The sequence below is a fragment of the Rhinolophus ferrumequinum genome, chromosome 23 (assembly GCF_004115265.2).
Source record: "Rhinolophus ferrumequinum isolate MPI-CBG mRhiFer1 chromosome 23, mRhiFer1_v1.p, whole genome shotgun sequence".
NCBI lineage: Eukaryota > Metazoa > Chordata > Mammalia > Chiroptera > Rhinolophidae > Rhinolophus > Rhinolophus ferrumequinum.
Genome location: NC_046306.1, coordinates 19,751,826 through 19,773,801, shown reverse-complemented (window position 1 = coordinate 19,773,801; position 21,976 = coordinate 19,751,826). Strand labels below are relative to the sequence as shown.

Genomic DNA, 21,976 nt, shown 5'->3' with positions numbered 1-21,976 from the left:
AGTAACCAAGTTTTGGGGTACTTCTGTTTCCACAAATCCAAGGAAAAATCCCTTTTCCAGGCCCCAAATATGGCAACATGCTTTCCAGAATTTCTTAAATTTAGGGGACACTTCGTTTCTCCAACCCTGCAAATCTGGGGTGCACCTCGTTTCCAGATGTTACTGAAAATAAAATCGAAATCCTGAAGTTTAAGGGTACATATTTGCAATTACACAAATAAGGGAATTCGCTGCACTTTCCAGTCACTTTTTGGATTTGCATCCTTTTTCATGAGTTCCCCAAATCGAACTACCGTATTTCCTGGGAGATACTTATTTTAATGTCTGAGAGTGTGTTTGTATCCCCAAATGTACAGAATGCACCCCTCTTGGTTACACCATTCTCAGGGAGCAGTAACTTTCCTGATGCTTCTTAAATCTGGGAGGGCACACCTTTTTTCTGAGTCCGATCATTACCAAACCTTGGTCCATGGTTCTTGAGCTTTTCTGCCCTCCAAGACATTTTCTTTCCTCAGTTTCCTTCCCTTTTTTCCTTCCCATTTCCATTTAGGTGCTTTTCCTATCTGGTCATTGCACCCATTTCCTCTTCTATTGATGAATGGGTATCTTGAGCACAACACTTTCCCTGCTTCTATGGCCTTTTTTTCTGAGCACAATTCCCAGTCACACCTCCCGAATTCCCTTCCCCTAAAGGGAGGGTCCCCCTCCTAAAAGAGTGTCTGTATGTTTTCCTTTTCTATGTCTACTTTACCTTTTTCTGATTTCTGCTAACCGGAACTCTCTTCTCTCTCGGCTTGCTCTATCCCCAGGCATTTTTTTGGTTTCTAACTCTCATTGGACACTGCTCTGCTTGCTGGAGGCTGTAGAGATTTTCCCCTTTCTTCCCCTGGCGCTGGAGGTGACCTCAGGTCCAGGACTACCTGATGCCCCAAGCACTGAATTCAAACTGGAAATGAATCCCCTCTCATTTCTTTGGTTATTCACAGGACTCTTAATCCTCCTGGTGATTTGCTTCCTTTACCATTCTGCCTTGATAGTACTGTTTTCTTCTTTGCTTTATTTCCCTCAAGAAATTCTTTTAGTCTTGGTTTCAGCTAATAAAACTTCCTCTCTCTATTGGCTTTTCTTCTTTCCTTTTATCAAGAAAAGAGGTCATTTGAAGGAACCTCTTAGTCTTTTTGTTCTTGTCCATGGGTTGCAGGTGGGGGATGGACTTAACTCTCCCTATCATCCTCACACATATCTGCCAAGCCTTGCTCCCAACCCTCACCTTAAAATCTACAAGTATCTGGGCCCTCTTCTCTCTTTAAGAGCCTCTCAGTAGGTTCTTTTGTATTTTCCTCTGCCTTTCCAGATCTTACTTAGGGCTTTTCTGCCTGAGCCCCTAACCAGATTAATTTCTCCACAGCTGAAACCCCAAGTGCTTATGGGATAATGACACCTCTGACCTTTCTCCTTTTTTAGGAAGTACTTGAGTGTGCAGCTGTAAGAGGCCTCAGTGGAGGAGAGAGTTTGGGCCTGCGAAGCTATACTGGCAGGACAAGGCAGGAAAATACAGCATTTTTAGGATTACATCCTTCTGAATGTCATTTGGAGGTTGGACGTTTGCCAAGCACCTGCTTCATAGGGATGCTAGGGGATATAATGAGACTCCCAGGAACCTATAGGAAATAATGGGGCTTGTGGAGAAGTGTTCTGAACTGAGTGTTGGAACTTGAATAAAATTAACCATTATTGTATTTTCAGAATAACTAAGCTGTTTTATATTTCATGTTCAAGAAAGCCCTGGAGCTAGGTTGTGCTATTTCAGGAAGTGAAATAGATTCCACATTTAGATTATTTGGTCATTATTAGTAAGTACCAAATTCATGAAAAAACACTGGAGGTCTGTCTGAGCAGTACGTAAACTGTGATATACAGCAAGTGAACAGGTACTTTGTCTGCCTGTTTGGTGCTTATCTGTGTACTGCTCTGTACAGTGCAGTGTTCAACTACGCCACTGCTTCTCAAACTTGAATGTGTGTATAAATCACTTGGGCAGGGGCGGGTCTTGCTAAAATACTGATTGTGATCCAGTAGGTTTAGGGCGGGGCCTGAGTATCTGCGTTTATAATTCCCAGGTGATGCTAATGTTATTGAAATACACTGAGTAGTGAGATGCTATATATACATAATAGCCAAAGATTTCTCTGTGAAAATAGGTGATTGGTTAGCTTTATGCTGGGGTATTTCCATTTTCTCTTTATCCAGACACATCCCTTCAAGTTTGTACCAGGCATGGTCCCCTTCTGAGGACTGTTAGTTATACTCAGTTTCCGTTATTCTAGCATTTAGATTTTAAAACGATGGCTGAAACTTCTCCAGGAGTTTGATTGCTATGTATTTTGTCAAATTTAAGTGCTTAAATATTTCTTGCTTAAATGTGAACATAATTCTTGACATAGAATCATTCTAGTAAATACTTCATAGCTGATCATCAGCCAGCTTGTGTCACTGGTTCCTCACCTGTCCTCCTACCATGGGCAAGGAGTCTGAGATACCGCCTGGGTCCCAGGTGTTGGAATTTCCAAGGGGTCCTTCTTGGTGTTCCAGGTTCTGGAAATAGGCCTGGGAAAGGCAGGTGCTTGGACCTTGAATGGAAGCTGCTGGCTTATCTCTGTATGGGAGCTTCACAAAGGCGAATGCTGGTGGGAAGATGACCTGCTTTGATGGGGGTCAGGCCTTATGATGCTCTCTTTCCTTTTGTACCCACATCTCTATTTCTAAGTCTTAGTGGGTTTTTCCTTTCTAAATGTCTTAGGTCATCTCTACCTATTTCCCTGGCTGTCACCTGTCATGGCCTTTTTCCAGCATGATCCTATTCTGGGCCCTAATCAGGACAAACCTGAATGACTAGACCGTTTTGTGTCTTGGTCCTTCCCCCTCCCCCATCCCTCACATGAATGTCAGATCCTCTTCAGTAACGGATTTGATCTTGATTTGGCTTTAGTCCCAGCTCTTCCACGCACTGTGAGACCTCAGGCAAGTCATTTAATGCTACTGGGCCTCATTCTCCCCATTTCTAAAGTGAGGGGCTGATTATCTCCAAGGTCTACCCTGCCCTAAGTCTTTGTCAGTACCTTGCTTAGAAACCCAGTGTCTGGGAGTTTGTTGTAGCAGATCTGATTTCCTTCATGTGCGCTGTTGGGCCGACTGCCAATCATTCTCTCGTCCGAGTCGCTTCTGCCACCGTCTCTTTTTCAGCCGAGGCGTCCAGCTTGTCCTCACACCCAACTTCAGCGTTCTTCTGCCTCCATGTCCTCTGCCAGTTCCAGGCTTTATTTCATTCAAAACTGCCTAAACTTATCAAAGAAGTCTTCTTTGAATTCTCCATTAAATGTTAGCTACTCCTCACAAAGAGGAAGACTGTATTTACATACAGCATGTTTATTTGTAAGTTCTCTTATCTGATGTGTATTTAAAAAATGTTTCCCCACCTCCCCATCCCAGCTTTCTTTTTCACTTTGAATTAGCAGTGTAGGTAGAATGAAATTTAAAAGGGAAGCAGGTAGTTTGCCTTTGGCTGGAGTTGGGGAAAGTGAGATGTAATGCTTTTAGCCCTCTACTCCCAAGGTCTCCCATAATCTGTGGGAAATCAGCTACTGGTACTTACTTCTTCCTGGATTTTAAAGGTGCTTAAACTCCCTATCTGAAATTTGAAAGTGCATCCTAAGAGCAAGCACCATTTAAAAATTACTTCCAAGTGTTCTTCCTTATAGGAATATACTTAGCCACAAAACCCCAGACAAGATGCTAAAGGCAATGATAAGAAATCTAGATTTTAAATTACTTCATCAGTGAGTAAAACTAACAGTTTTTTGAGAACACCTGGTTATTCTCAAAGGCAGTTGCTGACACTACATGGAAATCAGGGCTCTAAAGTATATAAGGTGTGATCAAATGATACGATGGAATGTTTAAATAAAAAAGTTTATTACAGTAAAAGACACATTGCCATTAATCTCCCTCAAAATTCTCCCCATTTCTTCGAACATACTTAACCTTATCGTTTTTGTCACTTTCTGAAGCAGTTCTGGAAGTCCTTTTTCGTGAGTGTCTTTACTTCATCTTCTATCGTGACAACGCTTTGTGTCACACATTGCTTCTGGTATGGCAATTTGTGTCAAATAAAAACATTATAGCGTGTCCTCATCCACCTTATTCAGTGGATCTGGCACCATGCAACTTCTTGCTCTTTCCCAAAGTCAAAATGACCGTGAAAGAAAAACGTTTTGAATTGATTCAGGACATTGAGGCAACCATGACAGCGCAACTAAAGACACAAATAAAAGAGGACTTTCGGAACTGCTTCAGAAAGTGGCGAGAACGATGGGATAAGTGTGTTTGAAGCGAAGGGGAGTATTTTATTTTATTTATTTATTTTTTAAGATTTTTATTGGGGAAGGGGAACAGAACTTTATTGGGGAACAGAGTGTACTTCCAGGCCTTTTTTTCCAAGTCAAGTTGTTGTCCTTTCAATCTTAGTTGTGGAGGGCGCCGTTCAGCTTCAAGTTGTTGTCCTTTCAGTCTTAGTTGTGAAGGGCGCAGCTCAGCTCCAGGTCCAGTTGCCGTTTTTAGTTGCAGGGGGCGCAGCCCACCATCCCTTGCGGGAGTTGAGGAGTCGAACTGGCAGCCTTGTGCTTGAGAGCCCACTGGCCCATGTGGGAATCCAACCGGCAGCCTTTGGCATTAGGAGCACAGAGCTCCAACGGCCTGAGCCACCGGGCCGGCCCTACATTTTTCTTGATAAACATTCTTTAAGCCAAAATGTATGCTAAGAGCCTCCTTTCCAAGATTGTAAACTTGGAAAGAAAAGGGAGGATGCTGTCCCTGTTCATCTCTTAGCAACTGTACCTTGCAGATTGTTGACTGACTACCATTGGGTTAACCTATTGCAAATTGAAACCCTGATTCGTCATGATGGTGTGACAACTTTGCTAGATCTTGGGCTACGTATCCATCCAGCTGTCCTTTGCTTTCTTTGGCCAAATGGAAGCAATGAGCTTGCAGAAATCCCGTAAAATTTTTGGAGCCTGGTATGAGTCACCAAGTGTAAATAGTACAGTTGTATTAAAGGGAGGTGGTGCCTGAATCCGCGGACTTCGGGGAAAGAGGGAGAGGAGGGGGCTGGGGAAGGATTTAAAACGATGGTTGTATTCAATGAGAGCTTATTCCGTGTCAAGAAACATAATCCTAGGATTAAAAAGGCTGACTCCCAGGCATCATAGATGCTATTGGGGCTCTCTTTGTCCTAGTGGAGACCTGATTTTCAAGAGGTCTCTTTTTTGCATGGAAAAGGTGCATGGTTAGGTGGATTGACATGCCTTCCTTGCTTCTACAGGTGCACAATTATTGGGATTTCTAGGTTGTGGAAACCTGGCCTGGAAATGTGGACATTTTACAATCATAATAACTACACCAAGCATTTTTTTGAGTACTCTATTGGATCTTTTTTTTTTTTCCCCCCCAAGTCAAGTTGTTGTCCTTTCTTAGTTGTGGAGGGTGCTGTTTAGCTTCAAGTTGCTGTCCTTCAGTCTTAGGACAGTCTTAGTTGTGGAAGGCGCAGCTCAGCTCCAGGTCCAGTTGCCGTTGCTAGTTGCAGGGGTGCAGCCCACCATCCCTTGGATGGGGAGTCGAACCGGCAGCCTTGTGGTTGAGAGGACGCGCTCCAAGCAACTGAGCCGTCGGGAGCTCAGCGGGAGCTCAGCTCAAGGTGCCGTGTTCAATCTTAGTTGCAGGGGACAGAGCCCACCATCCCTTGCGGGACTCGAGGAATTGAACCAGCAACCTTGTGGTTGAGAGCCCACTGGCCCATGGGGGAATCGAACTGGAAGCCTTTGGAGTTAGGAGCATGGAGCTCTAACCGCCTGAGCCACCGGGCCAGCCCTCTATTGGATCTTATTAAATCTTTACAATTTGTCTATTATCTTCATCTGGTAGATGAGGAAACTGAGATTAAGTAACTTGTTCAGAGTTATATGCCTAATAGAGTCCAGATTTCTTTGTCTGCAAACCTGGTGCTCTTATATCTTCCTCTCTCTATAGCTGCCATCTCTCTCCCCCCATACCCCCCACCCCACCGTTTGAATAAGTCACTTTAATCACAGTATCAAACAGGTGGAAGCCTGGAACCCAGGACTGAGGTACTGCTGAGAGAAAGGGTGGCCTTGCCCTCTCACCCCAGATTCCATTACTGACCATGCAAACATTCCTTAATTGTAGAAGCTCCACTTTCCCAGCTCAGGCTGTCTTTCTCCCTTTCTTGAGGCATTTGGGAATGGATGGTTTGGGCTGCTCTGCTGTCCCTTTGTCCCATGGAGTAGTGAATGCTCTCCAGTGTGCTTTGATGAGTAGGAAATCGGTCATGCTATGACCTCTCTGAGAATTATGCATCTGTAATTGAGAAAGGCAAGATAAAGAGGCGGCCTTTTGTGTTCAGGCTGCATGGCATGTAGTGGTTAAGAACCAGGATTTAGAGCAGAATGGCTGAATTTGAATTCCAGCATCTGCCCCTCTCTTGGGGCTCCATGTAACTTGGGCATGTGGCTTAAACCTCTTGGGCCTGTCACTGGCGTGGACACTGGAGGCAGACATCCACCAGGGCAAGTCATTTAACCTGTCTCGACCTGTTTCCACACTCAAGTATCATAACGGCCTCCCATTGATCATTGGAAGTACATATCAGTAAATGTTAGCCTTTTCCTACATTTCCTACTCTGTAAAATGGGAATAAGAAAACCTAATTCATAAGGTTAGCAAAACTTGATGAACTGTGAAGACTTGTCTATGTTACCATTATTTTTGTTTTATTCCTCTCACAAAATGTTTGTAAAATTTCCCTCATGGACCTTGTTTGTTTGTTTGTTTGTATTTCATTCATAAGTACATCACTTTTGTCTGTAAGAGAGAAAGATACTTAAAATTTCCCCTCATTTTCACACTTAACAGTACTCCTTTCATTTCATTAGTGTTTAGATATCCCAAAGGTGTTAATTTTTATTTTTTCAAAATTTTATTGGGGAATGTTGGGGAACAGTGTGTTTCTCCAGTGCCCATCAGCTCCAAATTGTTGTCCTTCAATCTAGTTGTGGAGGGCGCAGCTCAGCTCTAAGTCCAGTTGCCGTTTTCAATCTTCAGTTGCAGGGGGGCGTAACCCACCATCCCCTGGATGGGAATTGAACTGGCATCCTTGTTGTTGAGATCTCGCGCTCTGACCAACTGAGCCATCTGGCCGCCCCTCTGGAAGCTCAGTGGCAGCTCATTGTCCTTCAGTCTAGTTGTGGAGGGCGCAGCTCACTGGCCCATGTGGGAATCGAACTGGCAACCCTGTTGTTCCGAGCTCCCGCTCTAACCAACTGAGCCACCTGGCTGCCCCCTAAAGGTGTTATTTTTAAAAGCAGTGTAAGTATAGTGGGTTTTGGAAGAGGTCCTGCTTCTGAAATCCCAGCTCTTCCGCCTAGCCGGTGACCATGGGCAAGTTATTTGCTCCAAGCCTCCTTTCCCTCCTCTGGAAAGTGGGATAATACTGCCCAGTTGTCTGCATTCTTGGGAATGAGATATATGTCAAGGATTTAGCCTGTGGTGAAGACTAAGTAAAGTTAGCTATGTCCTGGTATTAAAAAATAAAGGCCAGGAATAAAAATTATTTAAGAATAAGATAATTAATTCATTAACTATTAAACTGTTTAGTTTTAAAACCCCATACGCAGTGAAAGGGTTGTAAGTCAGGTAAATGTCTTTGGAGGCCCTGTGGAGTAATGACTACATCTCCAAATTGTTTTCCTTTGTAATATAGTGATACCTCAATTAAAGAATCCTGTAAGAACAGCTTAGTCAGGTATGTTTAAAAAAAGACACCCTTCCTTAAAAGGAACCCACACAAACCCACTCCACAGCTCCTGATATTTATAGATTGTAGCCTCCCCCTGACAACCGAACACAGCTTTTCTTTGGCCTTGAGGGTGAAATTGTGATCTGTCTTCAGGTGCCTCATTCTTTGTGTTTTGCCTTCCTCCCCCTGCCTCCAAGGAGTAGAAACAGTTCCTACATTTACCCGAGGATAGCACTTTTCCAAGAGCGAGGTTCTACATGGTTGTCTCCTTGAATCCCTACATCCCTTCAGGGGAGTGGTATTGGTCTCTTTCCTGTTTTTATTCCCTTTTTGCCAGTGAGGAAGCTGAGGTTATCTCTGACAAGCATCTGACCACCCTGTAAGGGCACTGCTTGCTTGTTAGATGCTGGGGGTCTCTGTAGGTCAGTGCCTAGGGAGAGATTGGCTCAGAAACAGGCAATTGCAGTGTAGAGTGCTGCATGCTGTGGCCCAGAGGGCAGGCCAGGCTGCCGTCAGAGAATTTGTGTTTTTTTTAAGATTTTATTGGGGAAGGGGAGGGGAACAGGACTTTACTGGGGAACAGTGTGTACTTCCAGGACTTTTTTCCAAGTCAAGTTGTTGTCCTTTCCATCTTAGTTGTGGAGTGTGCCATTCAGCTTCAAGTTGTTGTCCTTTCAGTCTTAGTTGTGGAGGGCGCAGCTTAGCTCCAGGTCCAGTTGCCGTTGCTAGTTACAGGGGGCACAGCCCACCATCCCTTGTGGGAGTCGAACCGGCAACCTTGTGGTTGAGAGGACGCGCTCCAACCAACTGAGCCATCTGGGAGCTCAGCACGCGCTCCAACCAACTGAGCCATCTGGGAGCTCAGCGGCAGCTCAGCTCAAGGTGCCGTGTTGGATCTTAGTTGCAGGGGGCGCTGCCCACCATCCCTTGCGGGAATCGAGGAGTGGAACCGACAGCCTTGTGTTTGAGAGCCCACTGGCCCATGCCATGGGAGAGTATTGAAATGAGCCCCTGTCCCAGTAAGCCCTGGTTGGGCCCAATCCTGAAGGACAGGCAGAGGAAACAGCTTGTTTGAGCAAAGATCTGGAGGTTGGAACTGCAAGGAGTCTGGGTGTGTGGGCTGTAACAGCAGTAATAACCTTGAGAGCTTACTGTGTGCCAGGCTCTGTGCTACCAAAGTTTTTATCTTCACAACACCTGTGTGAAGGTATTAAGTAGGTACTGGTACTATCTCTCTTACAGATGAGCCTGAGGCTCCCAGAGAAAATGACTTGTGCAAGGTTATCTGGGAAATGGTGGAGCTGGGACCCCAAACCAGGCAGGCTCACTCCAGAGTTCTGGTCATAACCACGGTGCGCCACCGCCCCTCTGCTAAGCCTGCCTGCTTCCCTCCTCTTAAGCTCCCATCGAGTTTGGTCTGGTCATAATGGCTAACTCACGACAGTCTTGCTGCTCCACTGAATAGCTTGAACTCTGTTCTGTAGGGAAACTACTGAACTGTTTGTTTGTTGTTTTTTTTTAATTGAGATACCATTGACATATAACCTGAACTGTTTTAAACAGAGGCGTCTTATAATCAGGTTTGTGTTTTAGAAATACCACTGAAGTAGCAGTGAGGAAGATTAGCCACAGTACTAGTTGACCCGAGTCAGACTACCTGGCTTTAATTCCTTGCCCCAATACTTGCTAGCTTTGTCATTTGGGCAGCTTACTTTCTGAATCTGTTTTCCCATCTGTAAAATAGGAATAATAAGAAGCTTCATTATGAACCTATGAAGTAGACCCTAGATGATGTATTAATATATATAAAGTAACATATTTTGCTGCGTTTAATGTGCACTTTTTTGCCCAAATTTGTCAGGAAAAAACAAGGATGCACATTATACGTGGGTAGTACTAATTCCTATCTATATAAATGTTTTTAATTCTTTTATTTATGCTTATGAGTTAAAGTGTAACTCTAGAAATCAATAATGATATCCGTATGCAAAATACCCTGGAAAACGATAATCGGTTTTGTTAACCTTACCACGAACTTACGACGATGAAGAGTTCTTGGCCTTCTATGATGTGTAAATATCATAAATTTGTTACCGGTACATAACATTTCTTATGCCTTGTATCTGTTCTTGTGTTTTGTAATTATGTGTGACATAAAATTTCTTGTACCATAATATGTTAAAAAATGAATGCTAAAATTCCTTTATAATACATAATACAAAGAACAAGTACCTAAATGTAAACAAATAAAAATTTGAATTAAAAAATTAAAATGAAAGATTTTTTTCCCCCCTGAAAGTTTGGGCCAAAAATGTGGGTGCACGCGCATTATACACAGCAAAATACGGTACTTAGTATAGTGTCTGTCATAAAATAGGCAGTCAGAAGATGTCAGCTAAAAAGACAGTATTGATTTGGATCTGGGGAGGCTTTGAGCTCCATGAGAGCTGTTGCAGTAATGGGATGAGAACTGGTGGAGACCCTGGACTGGGCAACCACTCAGCAATGGGAGAAGTAGGTGTTACATAAAATGGTGACTGAGAGTGGGAAGCAAGGGCGATGCCCATGTTTCTAGCTTGGCACATTGGCCAGTCTTTGGGCCTTAAACTGTGATGGGGAGAAAATGAGAAGGAACTTGTGAGAATGAGATGATTAGCTCAGTGAGGTTGAGTAATGTGGCAAAGGTCATGCAGCACATATATTCTGGAGCCAAGCCTGGGCACTGCCTCTGGGAAGATCCACTGACTTAGCCAGCTCATTCTCAGTACTTTGAAATGAGTAAACTCAACCTGTGTTTGCTGTCTGTCTGAATTTTAATTGTGGGAGGAAAAGCTAGGGTCTTGGAGAAAGCATTTCAAGTATCTGGGAAGAGGGCAAGGGAATTTTTTTGGCCTATTTCTTTCCTCCCTTTCTCCTTCTCTGACTCTCTGCTTCTGTTTACTTCTTTCCTTAGCCCTTCAAGTAAAAAAGGCTAATTCAACTCTCTCAGTGTGACCTAGGAAAGGGCCTGAAGGAATGGAAATGGTCTTTGCTTTAGACCCAGTCTTCCTTCTGTGTCCTTGAAACTTGAGGACAGTGGTGGAGAGGCCCTTCCATTTACTTGAATCAACTTGTCACTTCCACAGGACTAAAGTTGTTCACTTTATGTTCTTTAGTATATTGGATACTATTTGTTAGTATTTCATAATAACATTGACTGTAATCCTTTGTATCTGATGTCCTTTTTGTTTGTACTACTGTTACACAGCCATTTTATCACCAATACTGAGTATTTAGTGCTTATTGTGCTAAGCACTTGACATCTATTAACTCATTCCTCACAATAAACCCAGGAGGTAGGAGTTATTAATCTCATTTTATAGATGGGCAAACAGAGGGAGGCTCAGTGATTCTTCTCATCTTCATTCAGCCTCCCAGGATTGGCCGAATTGAGTGTAAAACCTGTCTGCTCCCATCGCTACGCACTCCCTGGTCTTCCTCCAAGACAGAACTTTGGCAGAGGCCCTTGAAAGCTTCCTCCTGTGAGACCTATGTGTCACTTGACCTACGAATATTGTTTATGTTTTTCTGGGACAGCAGAGAGAGTCTCCACCTCCTAGGCTCAGGGGCCCCAGTACGGAAGGGAGCTCATTCCCACCTGAGGCCCCTGGCCTCTAGGACTTTGCCTCTGCCTAGATAGAATTTTCCTCCCCTAGATCTTCACATGAGTGTCTCCTTGTCATTTAGATCTCTGCTCAGACCTCAGCTCCTAGCCCATTCTAACTGCCTTATCTAAAAGGGTCCTCCCATGTCACTAGTTCACATTATTTTGTTGGGTTTTCAGCCATAGTACTTAGCCTGCCAGAAATTCTCTTTGTCTATGTGTTTACCTTGTTTTTGCCTGCCTTCCCCACTGGAGGACAGGGTTGGGGTTCTCTCGTCTTTAGTATCTATCTCCAGCACTTAGCCGGCACTCAATTACTATTGAATGCAGGAGGCCTAAAGACTTAAGCAGGTCTTTCACTTGCAGTGTCCCTCAACTGAAAGGGGGTTGCATTAAGTTTAAAAGTCACCATCACCCTTTAGTGGAGGAGGTTGAATGCAGTCCTGGTGGTAAGTACTGTTCAGTTGTCCCAAAGCCTGCTCTGTAGTTTCTGGTGATTGACAGTCTTTCCTTGAGTGTGACAGAGTCTATTTCCCCCCAACCCTGACTCAGAGCTGACTAGTTGAAACGTCTTGTTCCATACCCATCTATCACTTTAATTCTGGCTTACTTTAAGCCCTCAATACCTTTTCTCAGAGCACAATGCGATTGCTGAGGGCAGGACTTGCAGTTACCATGGCTATCGTACTCTTTTTACCTCTTTCAAAAAGAAAACCCAGAGTCCTTATCAGTATGTATGTCATTAGCTGTAAATGTATTATGAATTCAGAAAATTCTCCTGCCATTTTTTGAATACCTTCTTTTCTAGACAAATAGGGGCTTTGCAGATCTTTTCTCACGTAATCCTTATAATAAGCACCCAAGATAGGGGCCATTAATTCTCATTTGATAAGTTAGGAAAGAGAACTCAAAGATGTAGCTGGTAAACAAACGTAGTGGTTAAGAATCGGAAGCCACGCAGCCCTAGATTCAAATCCTGGCTCAGCCTCTTATGATATGGGTGTCTTAGGGTATCCCTAATTTTTCTTTGTTCCTCTGTTTTCTCATCTTTACAATGAGGGTTAGTAATAGCACTTAATCTCTGTGGTTGTGGTAAGGATTACATGACAGTATGTGTAGAGTTAGCTATTATAATCATAAATTTTTTATGTAGGTCTTGTTAGTCTGCATAAGGGTATTTTATATCTGCTCTTTTTTTTTTTATGAGGTTAATTCACATCCTCGTCATTTTAGTAGCTTGGTAGCTTTCTTAATTTCGTTTATCAGGAATTTGTTGAACACCAGTCATTCATTTCCCTAGTAGAGCTTATAGTGTAGTCCCACTATATTAGGTTTTGCTTTCATATTTTCTTGTTCTTAAAACATATGAACTATATCTAGTTTCCCTAGAATTGTATGTAAAGAGCCATTGCTTTTTCCTCGTTTTCACAAATGATTTATTTTTATCCTGAGCTGTACTTTGCAGATTGAAATTACTGAGCCCAAGTGAATAGGCAGTTTTACAGCTTGTTCCTTGCTTCCAGATTGAGGTATAAAAAGATGGTTGTAGTCACGGCCCCAGGCAGTGGTTCAAGTGTTCTAGTTTCCTCACCTGGATCAGTCTTAGGTTTTGTCCTTTCTGAAAAATTAAATATTTCTATTTTTATATAATGGTGTGGTAATTCTGACACAACATATGAAAAGCACTTGGTTGATTAATCTTGTATTCAAATTATGTTTGTATCTAAAGGCACGAATATAAGCATAGAAACGACTTTGGTAGGGGAAAGAGGAAGGGCCTTTGCGAAGTGGTTTGTCTGCCTCTGGGAAAATCCTGTTACCTATGTTAAGACGGATGTCTCCTGTCTTGGAGGACCTTGAAAGCTGCTAACCCCTATGTACCTTGGTTTCCTTCTGCACCTCAGTTCCCTGTGTTTACCATGAGGACATCACATTGAGTCCTAATCATGTGGTGGTTGTGAAGATCCTGTACAATACTGTAGTATAAGATTATTTAATATGTAATTTTTTATTGAGATATAATTGATATATAACATTGTGTAAGTTTAAGATTTACAATGCGATGATTTGATACACTTGTATACTGGAAAATTATCACCATCACGGTGTTAGCTAACACCTCCATCATGTCACATAATTACCATTTCTTTTTTGTAATAAGAACATTTAAGATCTACTCTCTTAGCAACTTTCAAGTGTATAATACAGTATTATTACCAATAATCACCATGCTATACATTAAGTCCCTAGAACTTATTCATCTTATAAATGAAAGGTGGCACCCTTTTTTGTTTCATTTCCCTCATTCCCCAAATCCTGGAATACACCATTCCATTCTCTGTTTGAATGAGTTTGGCTTTTTTAGATTCCACATGGGATGTAAAACACTATTTGTCTTTCTCTGATTTATATCCCTTGGCATAATGCCCTCAAGGTCCATCCATGTTGTCACAAATGGCAGGATTTCCTTCTTATGCCTGAATAATATTCCATAGTGTGTCTTCTTTATCCATATGCCCATAGATAAATACTTAGGTTGTTTCAGTATCTTGGCTATTGTGAATAATTCTGCAGTTGTGACCAAACAGAAAGAGTTCATCCACCCAGCACTTGCAGAGCCTAACACTAAACACTGGTAACTGCGGTGAAGAAATTGGGGTTACTTTATTTGCAAAGCGGTAAGCAAGGAGAAGGGGTAAGCTATGGCTCAAAAACCCAAACTCCCCGATCCAGGGTTTGATGTATGTTTTTAAGGGGTTGGGGCAATAGGTATGTGGAAGCACTGGTGGAGCAGTTTTTAATTGGAGGACCTTGGAGCTTGCCCATTTATGGTAAGGGGTTTCGGCACCCATCTTCCTGGACAGACAGTGGACCCTGTACCTCTGAAAGGGTTCCAGTGTTCAAGTTCTGATTATGTCCTTGTCCTTTGGTTTTGGAGAGTGGGGGGGCAAGACTTTGGTTCTTTGGTGCAGGATGGAGATCAAAGTTCTCTCCTGTACACATGCTTCAGCTGCATGACTTACAGTTTTGGTCTGTTGTCTCTGAAAAGCAACTCGGTATCTTTTTAAACAGGATAAGACCATTTTGAGTTGGTTCTGCGGGTTACAAATCTCCCCTTTTTGTTGTTCATTCCTCAGTCTTGAGGGAAATAGGGCAACAGGTCTAGGTTCAATTAAGAAGGATGACGAGCTTCAAGATGGAGTCAGGTTTGTCTGCCCATTGTGCCCCTCTTATCAGGCTCTTACAATCTCATGCACCTGCCTCTGCCGTGATGGTCTCCGAGCCTTAGAGGGGATATTAGGGGTGTTCAATTTGTAATCAGAGACCGTAGCAATAGTAGTAGAGAGTAGCAGGTGATGATACGTGTACCCTGCTGTGACCCATGTAAGCAAGGTATCAGGCTGGTATCTCAAGAGGCATTTATTGGCTTCCAAAGTCAATCTTAATTCTTTAAAACTTTCTGGTCATATCCAAGTCTCTGCATCTCTCTCTCAAACATGACAACCCAGACAAAGCCTTGAAAATAAAACCAGTTTCCAATTATGTCTAGTAGACATCTTCCAAGCCAAGAACCCAATTTCTCTCACTGGAAAATGAAAGCTCCGTAGGTCAGCCACGTCTGGTCAGCAGCAAGCATTGCAGGTCTGTCCTTGGAGCAATTAATCCAGGCAGCCACTTGGACAGAATCTGGGGAGACCTTCCCAGCCAGGGGTTGTTGAACCACAGGGAGAAAGCCCACTCAGAGCTAAGTCCCATCTAAGTCACCATTTTTGTTATCCAAAAGAGAGAGTTTGTACAACCAGCACTAGCAGAGCCTAACACTAAACACTAAGATTTACATATTTAAATAATGTTTTTTAAAAATATAAAGAAGTAATCAAAAATTAAAATCTTACCAACTAGATAATCCCTGGAAGTATATTCTTAAGGTTAGAAAATTGTAACAATACAGAAAGGTAAAAAATGAAAAGTCAAATTTTCATGCTCTATTCCTCTCATTTAAGAGAACTACTTAGACAGTTTCTTAGTTCCTTCCACGGAATCACTTTATTATGTATGTGCTGTAATGGATCTGTCTATGTATATGTGTTTGTTTACATTAAAGGCATAATACCATACATACGCCTCTACACATACCAGGCCTTTTGTTAGTTGTCATTGTATCTGGCAGATGGCTTCATATCATCTATAGATTGCTGTTATTCCACTTAATAGCTGTACAACATTCTATTGTATGGATGAACCATAATTCATTTAATTAGGCCTCTTTTTTATTTTTGACTTTTATTTTTTTTAAGTGTGTTTTCCAGGACCCATCAGCTCTAAGTCAAGTAGTTGCTTCAATTTAATTGTGGAGGAGGCCTCTTCTGATGGAGAGTTTAGCCTCAGAAATCGCAAAGTTATATTGCTAATTCTCATAGGTATTTTGGTAGACTTTGGGGGATGTATCTGTAGGATAAGTTAATGGCAGTGGGACTGCTGGGTTGCAGGTATGTGCATTTTTGTGGGTAGTGCCAAATTGCCTCTAGAAAAGCAATTTATTCTTCTATCAACAGTACATGTAAGCAGACTCTTTTCTCCTCATCCCTGTAAACGTTGGGTAGCCTACCTTTCTGAGTTTTGCCTATCTGAGAAGGGAAAAATTGTTATTTCGATTTTCATTTTCTTTAATTTAGGGTGAGATTATATGGATATAATACCACATGTTTATTAGACCTTCGCTTTATTCCCCTCCTTTCCTCCGGTGATCTGCAGTTCTTACATTTTGCCCATTTTTAAGCGAGTTGACTTTTTTGTTCTTGGTTTGTATGTACTCTTTGTTAATAAAGGAAGTGTCATATGTGTTGCAGTTATTTTCTCCTAGTTTGTCATTTGTGAAAGTGCCTTTCAAACTGTATTACACAGTGTACAGTTAAAGCTTTCATTGTCATTGATACAGGGGCATTGACTGTGAATATGGTATTTAAGGAAATAAGCGAGGCTCTCTGCTGTGTAGCAGTGGGGTCCCATTGTAGGGAAATTTGAATCTAAAGGAGTAATTTGAAGTCCTGCCAAGGCCTTTAATGGAATCCCGTATAAATACAGACTGCATCAGATTTGTTTCTCTTAGTTTTTCTTGGTGTCCTTATTGAACATACTTCCTTTTGCTTCTTATTCTGCAAGCTGGAGATTTTAAGAAAAGCTAAGGCCCTGAAGAATGGATAAGTTAAAAGCTACAGAATCTTAGCCCTCTTGTGTCTTGAGAAAAATTTGTGTTTAAAATTAAATGTGAGAAGTAAAAATGTACTTCTTATGTAATCTTTTTTTTTTTTTTTTTTTTTTTAAATTCCCGCTTCTGTCTTGAACTCTTTTTTGTTAGCAGGTGTTGTCAGATTGGGACTTTCAGATGACTTCCCAGGTATCCCTCCACGTGCCCTTTGCTGGAGCTTGTTCATCTCTATTTGTGTTTGTCTTGCTGGGTGGACTGGAGCGGGGATGAGCTGGATTTCTTATTCCTAATTTCCAGCACAATGCCTTACTGGTAGTACCAACTAATGGTTTCTGAATGAATTAATGTGAAATTGAAAAACTCTGCCTCTCCCGAGAAGTGGAGGGAAGACTGGGAATGGGACGTGGTAGCCAGATTAGTCCTTAGTCGTGTTCCGTGTAATGTCAGAATGAAACTTCAAATAAGTGGGTCAGAGTTAAAATGAAACAGGTTTTAGTTCACGATGAGGAAAACCTTCTGACAACTCAGCCTCAAGAGGAATTGGTTGTCTTGAGCCGTTGGGAATAATTTGCTCATCTTCATTTGCTGCCTTGCTCCCACACACCTGTGTTTTAATGGAAGGTCTCCTGAAGCACCCTGGGGGAAGTTGTGTGGTGAAAGTGTTAATTCAGATATCCAGCAGACGTGGGCTTTTGTTCTGGGGCCTGCCACTGAGCACCTGAACCTTAGCCAAATTATTTTAAGCTTAATTTCCTCATTTGTGATAATAGAATTATTAATGGCTACTATGTAACAATGTAGTCCTTACTTTGTACTGGCCCTGTGCTCTTTAAATGGATCATCTCATTTAATCCTCTCACACCCACTACCTAACAGCTAGGTACTGTTGTTATCACCATCCCCCTTTCACTAGCAGCTCAGTGCGTGTTCAGTGCCACTCCCTTTCTTCTTGTTTGGCACCACCTTTTCATATAATCTGGGAGGCCAAACTATTAATCTGAATATTACTTCATACATGAGGTCAGAGATACAAAGAAAACTTGATGTGGTATTTCAGGCAAGCAAAACGAAGACTTTTCTCTTGGTTGGATTAACTTGCACCAGATTTGGTATTTTATTTTCCTGGAGAGTGTTAGGTAAGGCCAGTCAAACCTCTGACTCCCTTCCCCCGGGGTCCACATGAAACACTCCTACTTAGCATAGCTTCTCAGTTTATTAGGTATTCAGCTTCCTTAATTTACAACTGGCAACCATTCCTGCCTTAGTTTGATTTGCTTTGTGTGTTTCCCAATGTCATTCCTTCGGAATGGGGTGTCTAATGGATAGCTAGCTCATCCTTCACATTACATGTTATTTTTCTTGTGGAAAATTTCTGCTGTGAAAAAAACTGTGTAAATTTAGGAAACTGTCTGAGAGGCAAAGAACAATCACCTACAACCTGTTTTTTTCCCCTCCCACTTAAAAAAAACAATGTATATGAGTTTTAATGTGAGCTCAAAGTGGTGTCATTTTGCATCCTGCCTGTTCATGTAATACACTTACTGCAAGCAGATTCCTCCTGAGATGTGATGGACCCACTTCTGTGATTTTTTTCCACATTCATCCATTGCATGATTGTGCTCCTGATCTGAGGTAGATGTTGCCCTGGCAGTGCTCTGGCGTTGCTTGGGTATTGTAGGCTGTTGAGGGCCAAAGTTTAGTGGCAGAGAATTTGGGGGTAACTCGCTGTGTGGAGGTGGCCTGCTCCAGTGGTTTGAGAGCTCGAGTGGCTCCATTTCCATCAAAACCACCACGAGCACCTAAAGATAGATTTTACTTATATATAAAATGACCACCAGTCTCAGTACCCAAAGGCTCCTAAAGAATTACTTAGGAAAATGTAGATTGTCAGAATGTACTCAAGAAGAAGCAGAAAATATAAATAGATCAAAGAAAGTATAAATAGATCTTTTTTGTCCAGGCTTCCAAAGGTAGGGTCAGGAATTATTAGTGTCTCTGCTTTTGTTAGCTTCCTTTGTGGCACTTAACATTCACAGCAGGTACAGCTTGCAGTTATTTCATTTATCTGTTTACCGGCTACATTTTTGTCTTTCCCCCATGGACTGGAGGCGCCATGAGGGCAGGAACTCTCTCTCTTTTGGCCTTGACTAGTTTCCTAAATAGTCTCTCTGCAGATACATGTTGACTGAGTCAGCAAGTGATTAAATTTAACGCTGAGAGCAATTGTTTTCTTGGAGTTCTGAGGGGTGCCCCTTATATGTGAGTCCTTTCTCCTCCCAGGTCCAGAGACTGCAGGGTGCTGCATAATAGAGGAGGCCCCAGTGGAGGGTACACACCTGAGTTAGGATGCGGGCAGGCGCGAAAGAGTCTAGGCAGGGTTTCCTGCAGCTTTGTGTTTTGAATAATGCCTGTTTGTCTTTTACGTGTAGTGAGTGCTGCTACACTCTGGGCAGACTTTGCCTAAGTTTCATAAATATTTAATTGGCTTTTGCAGGAGAATAAAGGCAGCTCCGTTGATGACTGAAAATGACAAAGCATCCACCTAACAGACGAGGAATCAGCTTTGAAGTGGGAGCCCAGTTGGAAGCCCGGGACCGATTAAAAAACTGGTACTTTTACGTTTTTCTTAATTAAATCCCTTCAGTAAAGGAGTTTTGCCAGCACTGATAAAGAGGTGTAGCCTGGGCTTTTCTGTAGTGTTTTCCTGCTCCCTGACTCTTGGAAGGTGGAAGGAGAGAGACTTAAGTCTTGAGCTGTGGGAATGTCCTTTCTCTTTGGTGCAGGGGTCCCTGTGTCAAGGGGACCATTCTGTGACCCCTTTGTTCATGCTTGTTTCCCCTTTCTGCCTCTTCATCTGAAGAAGTTATAAGAAAAAGAAGCATGAGTGGCTGCAGGGAAGGGAAGAGTTAATAGTGGCAGGTATCGTGCTCTTGGCTGCCTGTCTGGAAGAAGAGAGGAGAGAGATCAGGATGGAAGAATGAAGAAAAGGGGTTAGATCAGAACAGCTCCAGTGTTGTGGACAACCCCTCCAGTTTTCGGGGTGTGTTGTATGGTTGAAAGTTAGTTGTCATACTGTAGGAGTGATTAGATTCGGAAGCTGAGGGGTTGTAGTCTTTGTCATTGACTTGTGACCTCATTGGTCATTAGCCACTTTGAGCATCAGCTTTATCTATAAATGTGGGTAATAGTAATATGACCTCATAGATTTTTTTTTCTGAGAATCAAATTATAGAATATATGGGGAAAGGCCTATAAACTGTAAAGTGATGCTAGTTGTTGAGGACATTCTAGAATTTGATTATTTGTTAATGCTTAAGGTGAAACTCAAAGCTTTCTGAGTTTTCATAAGGAAGACGGTAGCTGTTTTGGAGTTATCTCAAAATATAGAGGCAGCCAGTGCCTGGGATGTAAAGAGAAGACAAGGGAAGAGAAGCAGGGAAGTGGCTGGAGTAGAATATATCTCTGCTGCCTTTTGGGGCTGGGAGATTTAATCCAAGAATTGGAGACACTTTGAACACCCAGTTGTTTTTAGGCTATTTGTATTATCTATAATTATTTCTCTTTTTTGTTTTCCCTCAGTTTTTTTTAAGGCAGCTTTCATAAAAAGAAAATTCTTTTTAAATTAAAAAACTTAAAATACAGAAAAAGTAAAAAGAGCTAATCATAAAATAATCTGTGTACTTACTACTCAGAATTAATAAATATTAACACTTGTTTTATTTACATTTTATAAAATAAAGGACATAAAACATTTCTGATGTACTGGAAGTGCCTTATATATCCTTCCCTATTCAATTCCCCTCCTGCACTCCATAGAGGCAACCGGCATCCTGAAGTTGGTTGTATCCTTTCTGTCTGTGTTTTTACATTTTTACCGTATACAGTAGTACCTCAGTTTTCGAACGTCTCTGTTGACGAACATTTCGGTTTACGAATGCCATAAACCCAGAAGTAAATGCTTCAGTTTTCAAACATGCCTTGGAAGTCGAACATGTCACGTGGCTTCCGCTGAGTGCAAGATCCTGAGGCCTAGCTGTGGGATGTTTTCGAATGTTTCAGAACTCGAACCGTCTTCCGGAACGGATTACGTTCGAAAACCGAGGTACCACTGTATATGTCTCAGTAAATAATAGAATCATTCTGAGTGTTTCAAAAAAATTCATATAAGTGATATCATATTGTTTGTTTCTTTTCTGTATCATGTTTTTGATTTACCCATATTGATATTGATATACGCTATTCATCCTAACTTCTGTATAGAGTCCACTGTATAAATATACCATATTTTGTTTATCCAGTCTCCTACTGATGGACATTTAGATTCCAGTTTTTCACTAAAACACAGTGCTACTGTGAACATCTCTGTAAATGTCTCTGTGCACCTGGGCCGAGAATGTTTCTTGGGCAATGGCTTTCAAATGGTTTTGACTACATTCTGTATAATAAGAAATATATTTTAAGTACAGTGTGGTATCCGCTCATGTATACATATAAATTTAAATGAAGCAAAAATTTTATGGAACTTAACCTTATTAAGTACCATAAGTCCTAATAAGTCCATAACCTAATAAGTCCTTAACCTTATTACATGCATTATACTCTGATGTTTTTCTTCTATGTTGCGTGCATATCTCCTTAACATACACACAAAAATGCTGGTCAAGAGGCACTAATTTGATTTTTATAATCTACTGATGGGTCATGAATTGCAGTTTTTTATAAGCCCTACCCCAGTGAAATTGTTGTGTAGTATGATACACACATTTTCAGTTTTACTGGAAACTGCCAAGTTGATCTCCAAATTGCTTCTGAATTACACTCCCATCAGTAGTACACAAAACTTCCTGTTTTTCTACATCCTTATCAACATTGCCTTTGACAGATTTTCTGGTTTTGCCAAACTTTATTGTTGGTTGTGAACCTCACAGTGTAGTTTCGGACAAGGATTGTCAATGGATACAGTAATAAAATCATTATCTAAATGGTGTGGGGGAACAGGATATTGACAAGTACCAAAGTATCACCACAAATTATTTAATACTTTCACAGGGTAAAGTATACCTTTAAAATGGTGAGAGATGGTGGGCTTTACCTTATCCAAGTAAAGGAACAGTGGGACGACCTAGCTTTATGTGTTCCCTGATATGATGCATTATGAAACACAGCATTACCATTGAAGCATTCTGCAAAAAATATGTTTAATCTGAAGTGTAGACATAACTTTTAAGTTTATAGGAAAGTTTATAGGAAATAT

The 21,976-nt window shown here is 41.7% G+C and overlaps 1 protein-coding gene across 2 annotated transcripts in view; it reads left to right on the top strand.

Annotated features, from left to right (window-relative positions):
* The window catches only part of PHF20 (PHD finger protein 20), a 119,193-nt gene that overhangs the window by 841 nt on the left and 96,376 nt on the right, over positions 1-21,976 (top strand). For both annotated transcript variants that reach the window (XM_033094510.1, XM_033094509.1), the window contains exon 2: positions 19,217-19,331. In XM_033094510.1, the coding sequence (XP_032950401.1) occupies positions 19,249-19,331 (83 nt within the window). In that variant the 5' untranslated portion in view covers positions 19,217-19,248. The remainder of the gene's footprint in view (positions 1-19,216; positions 19,332-21,976) is intronic.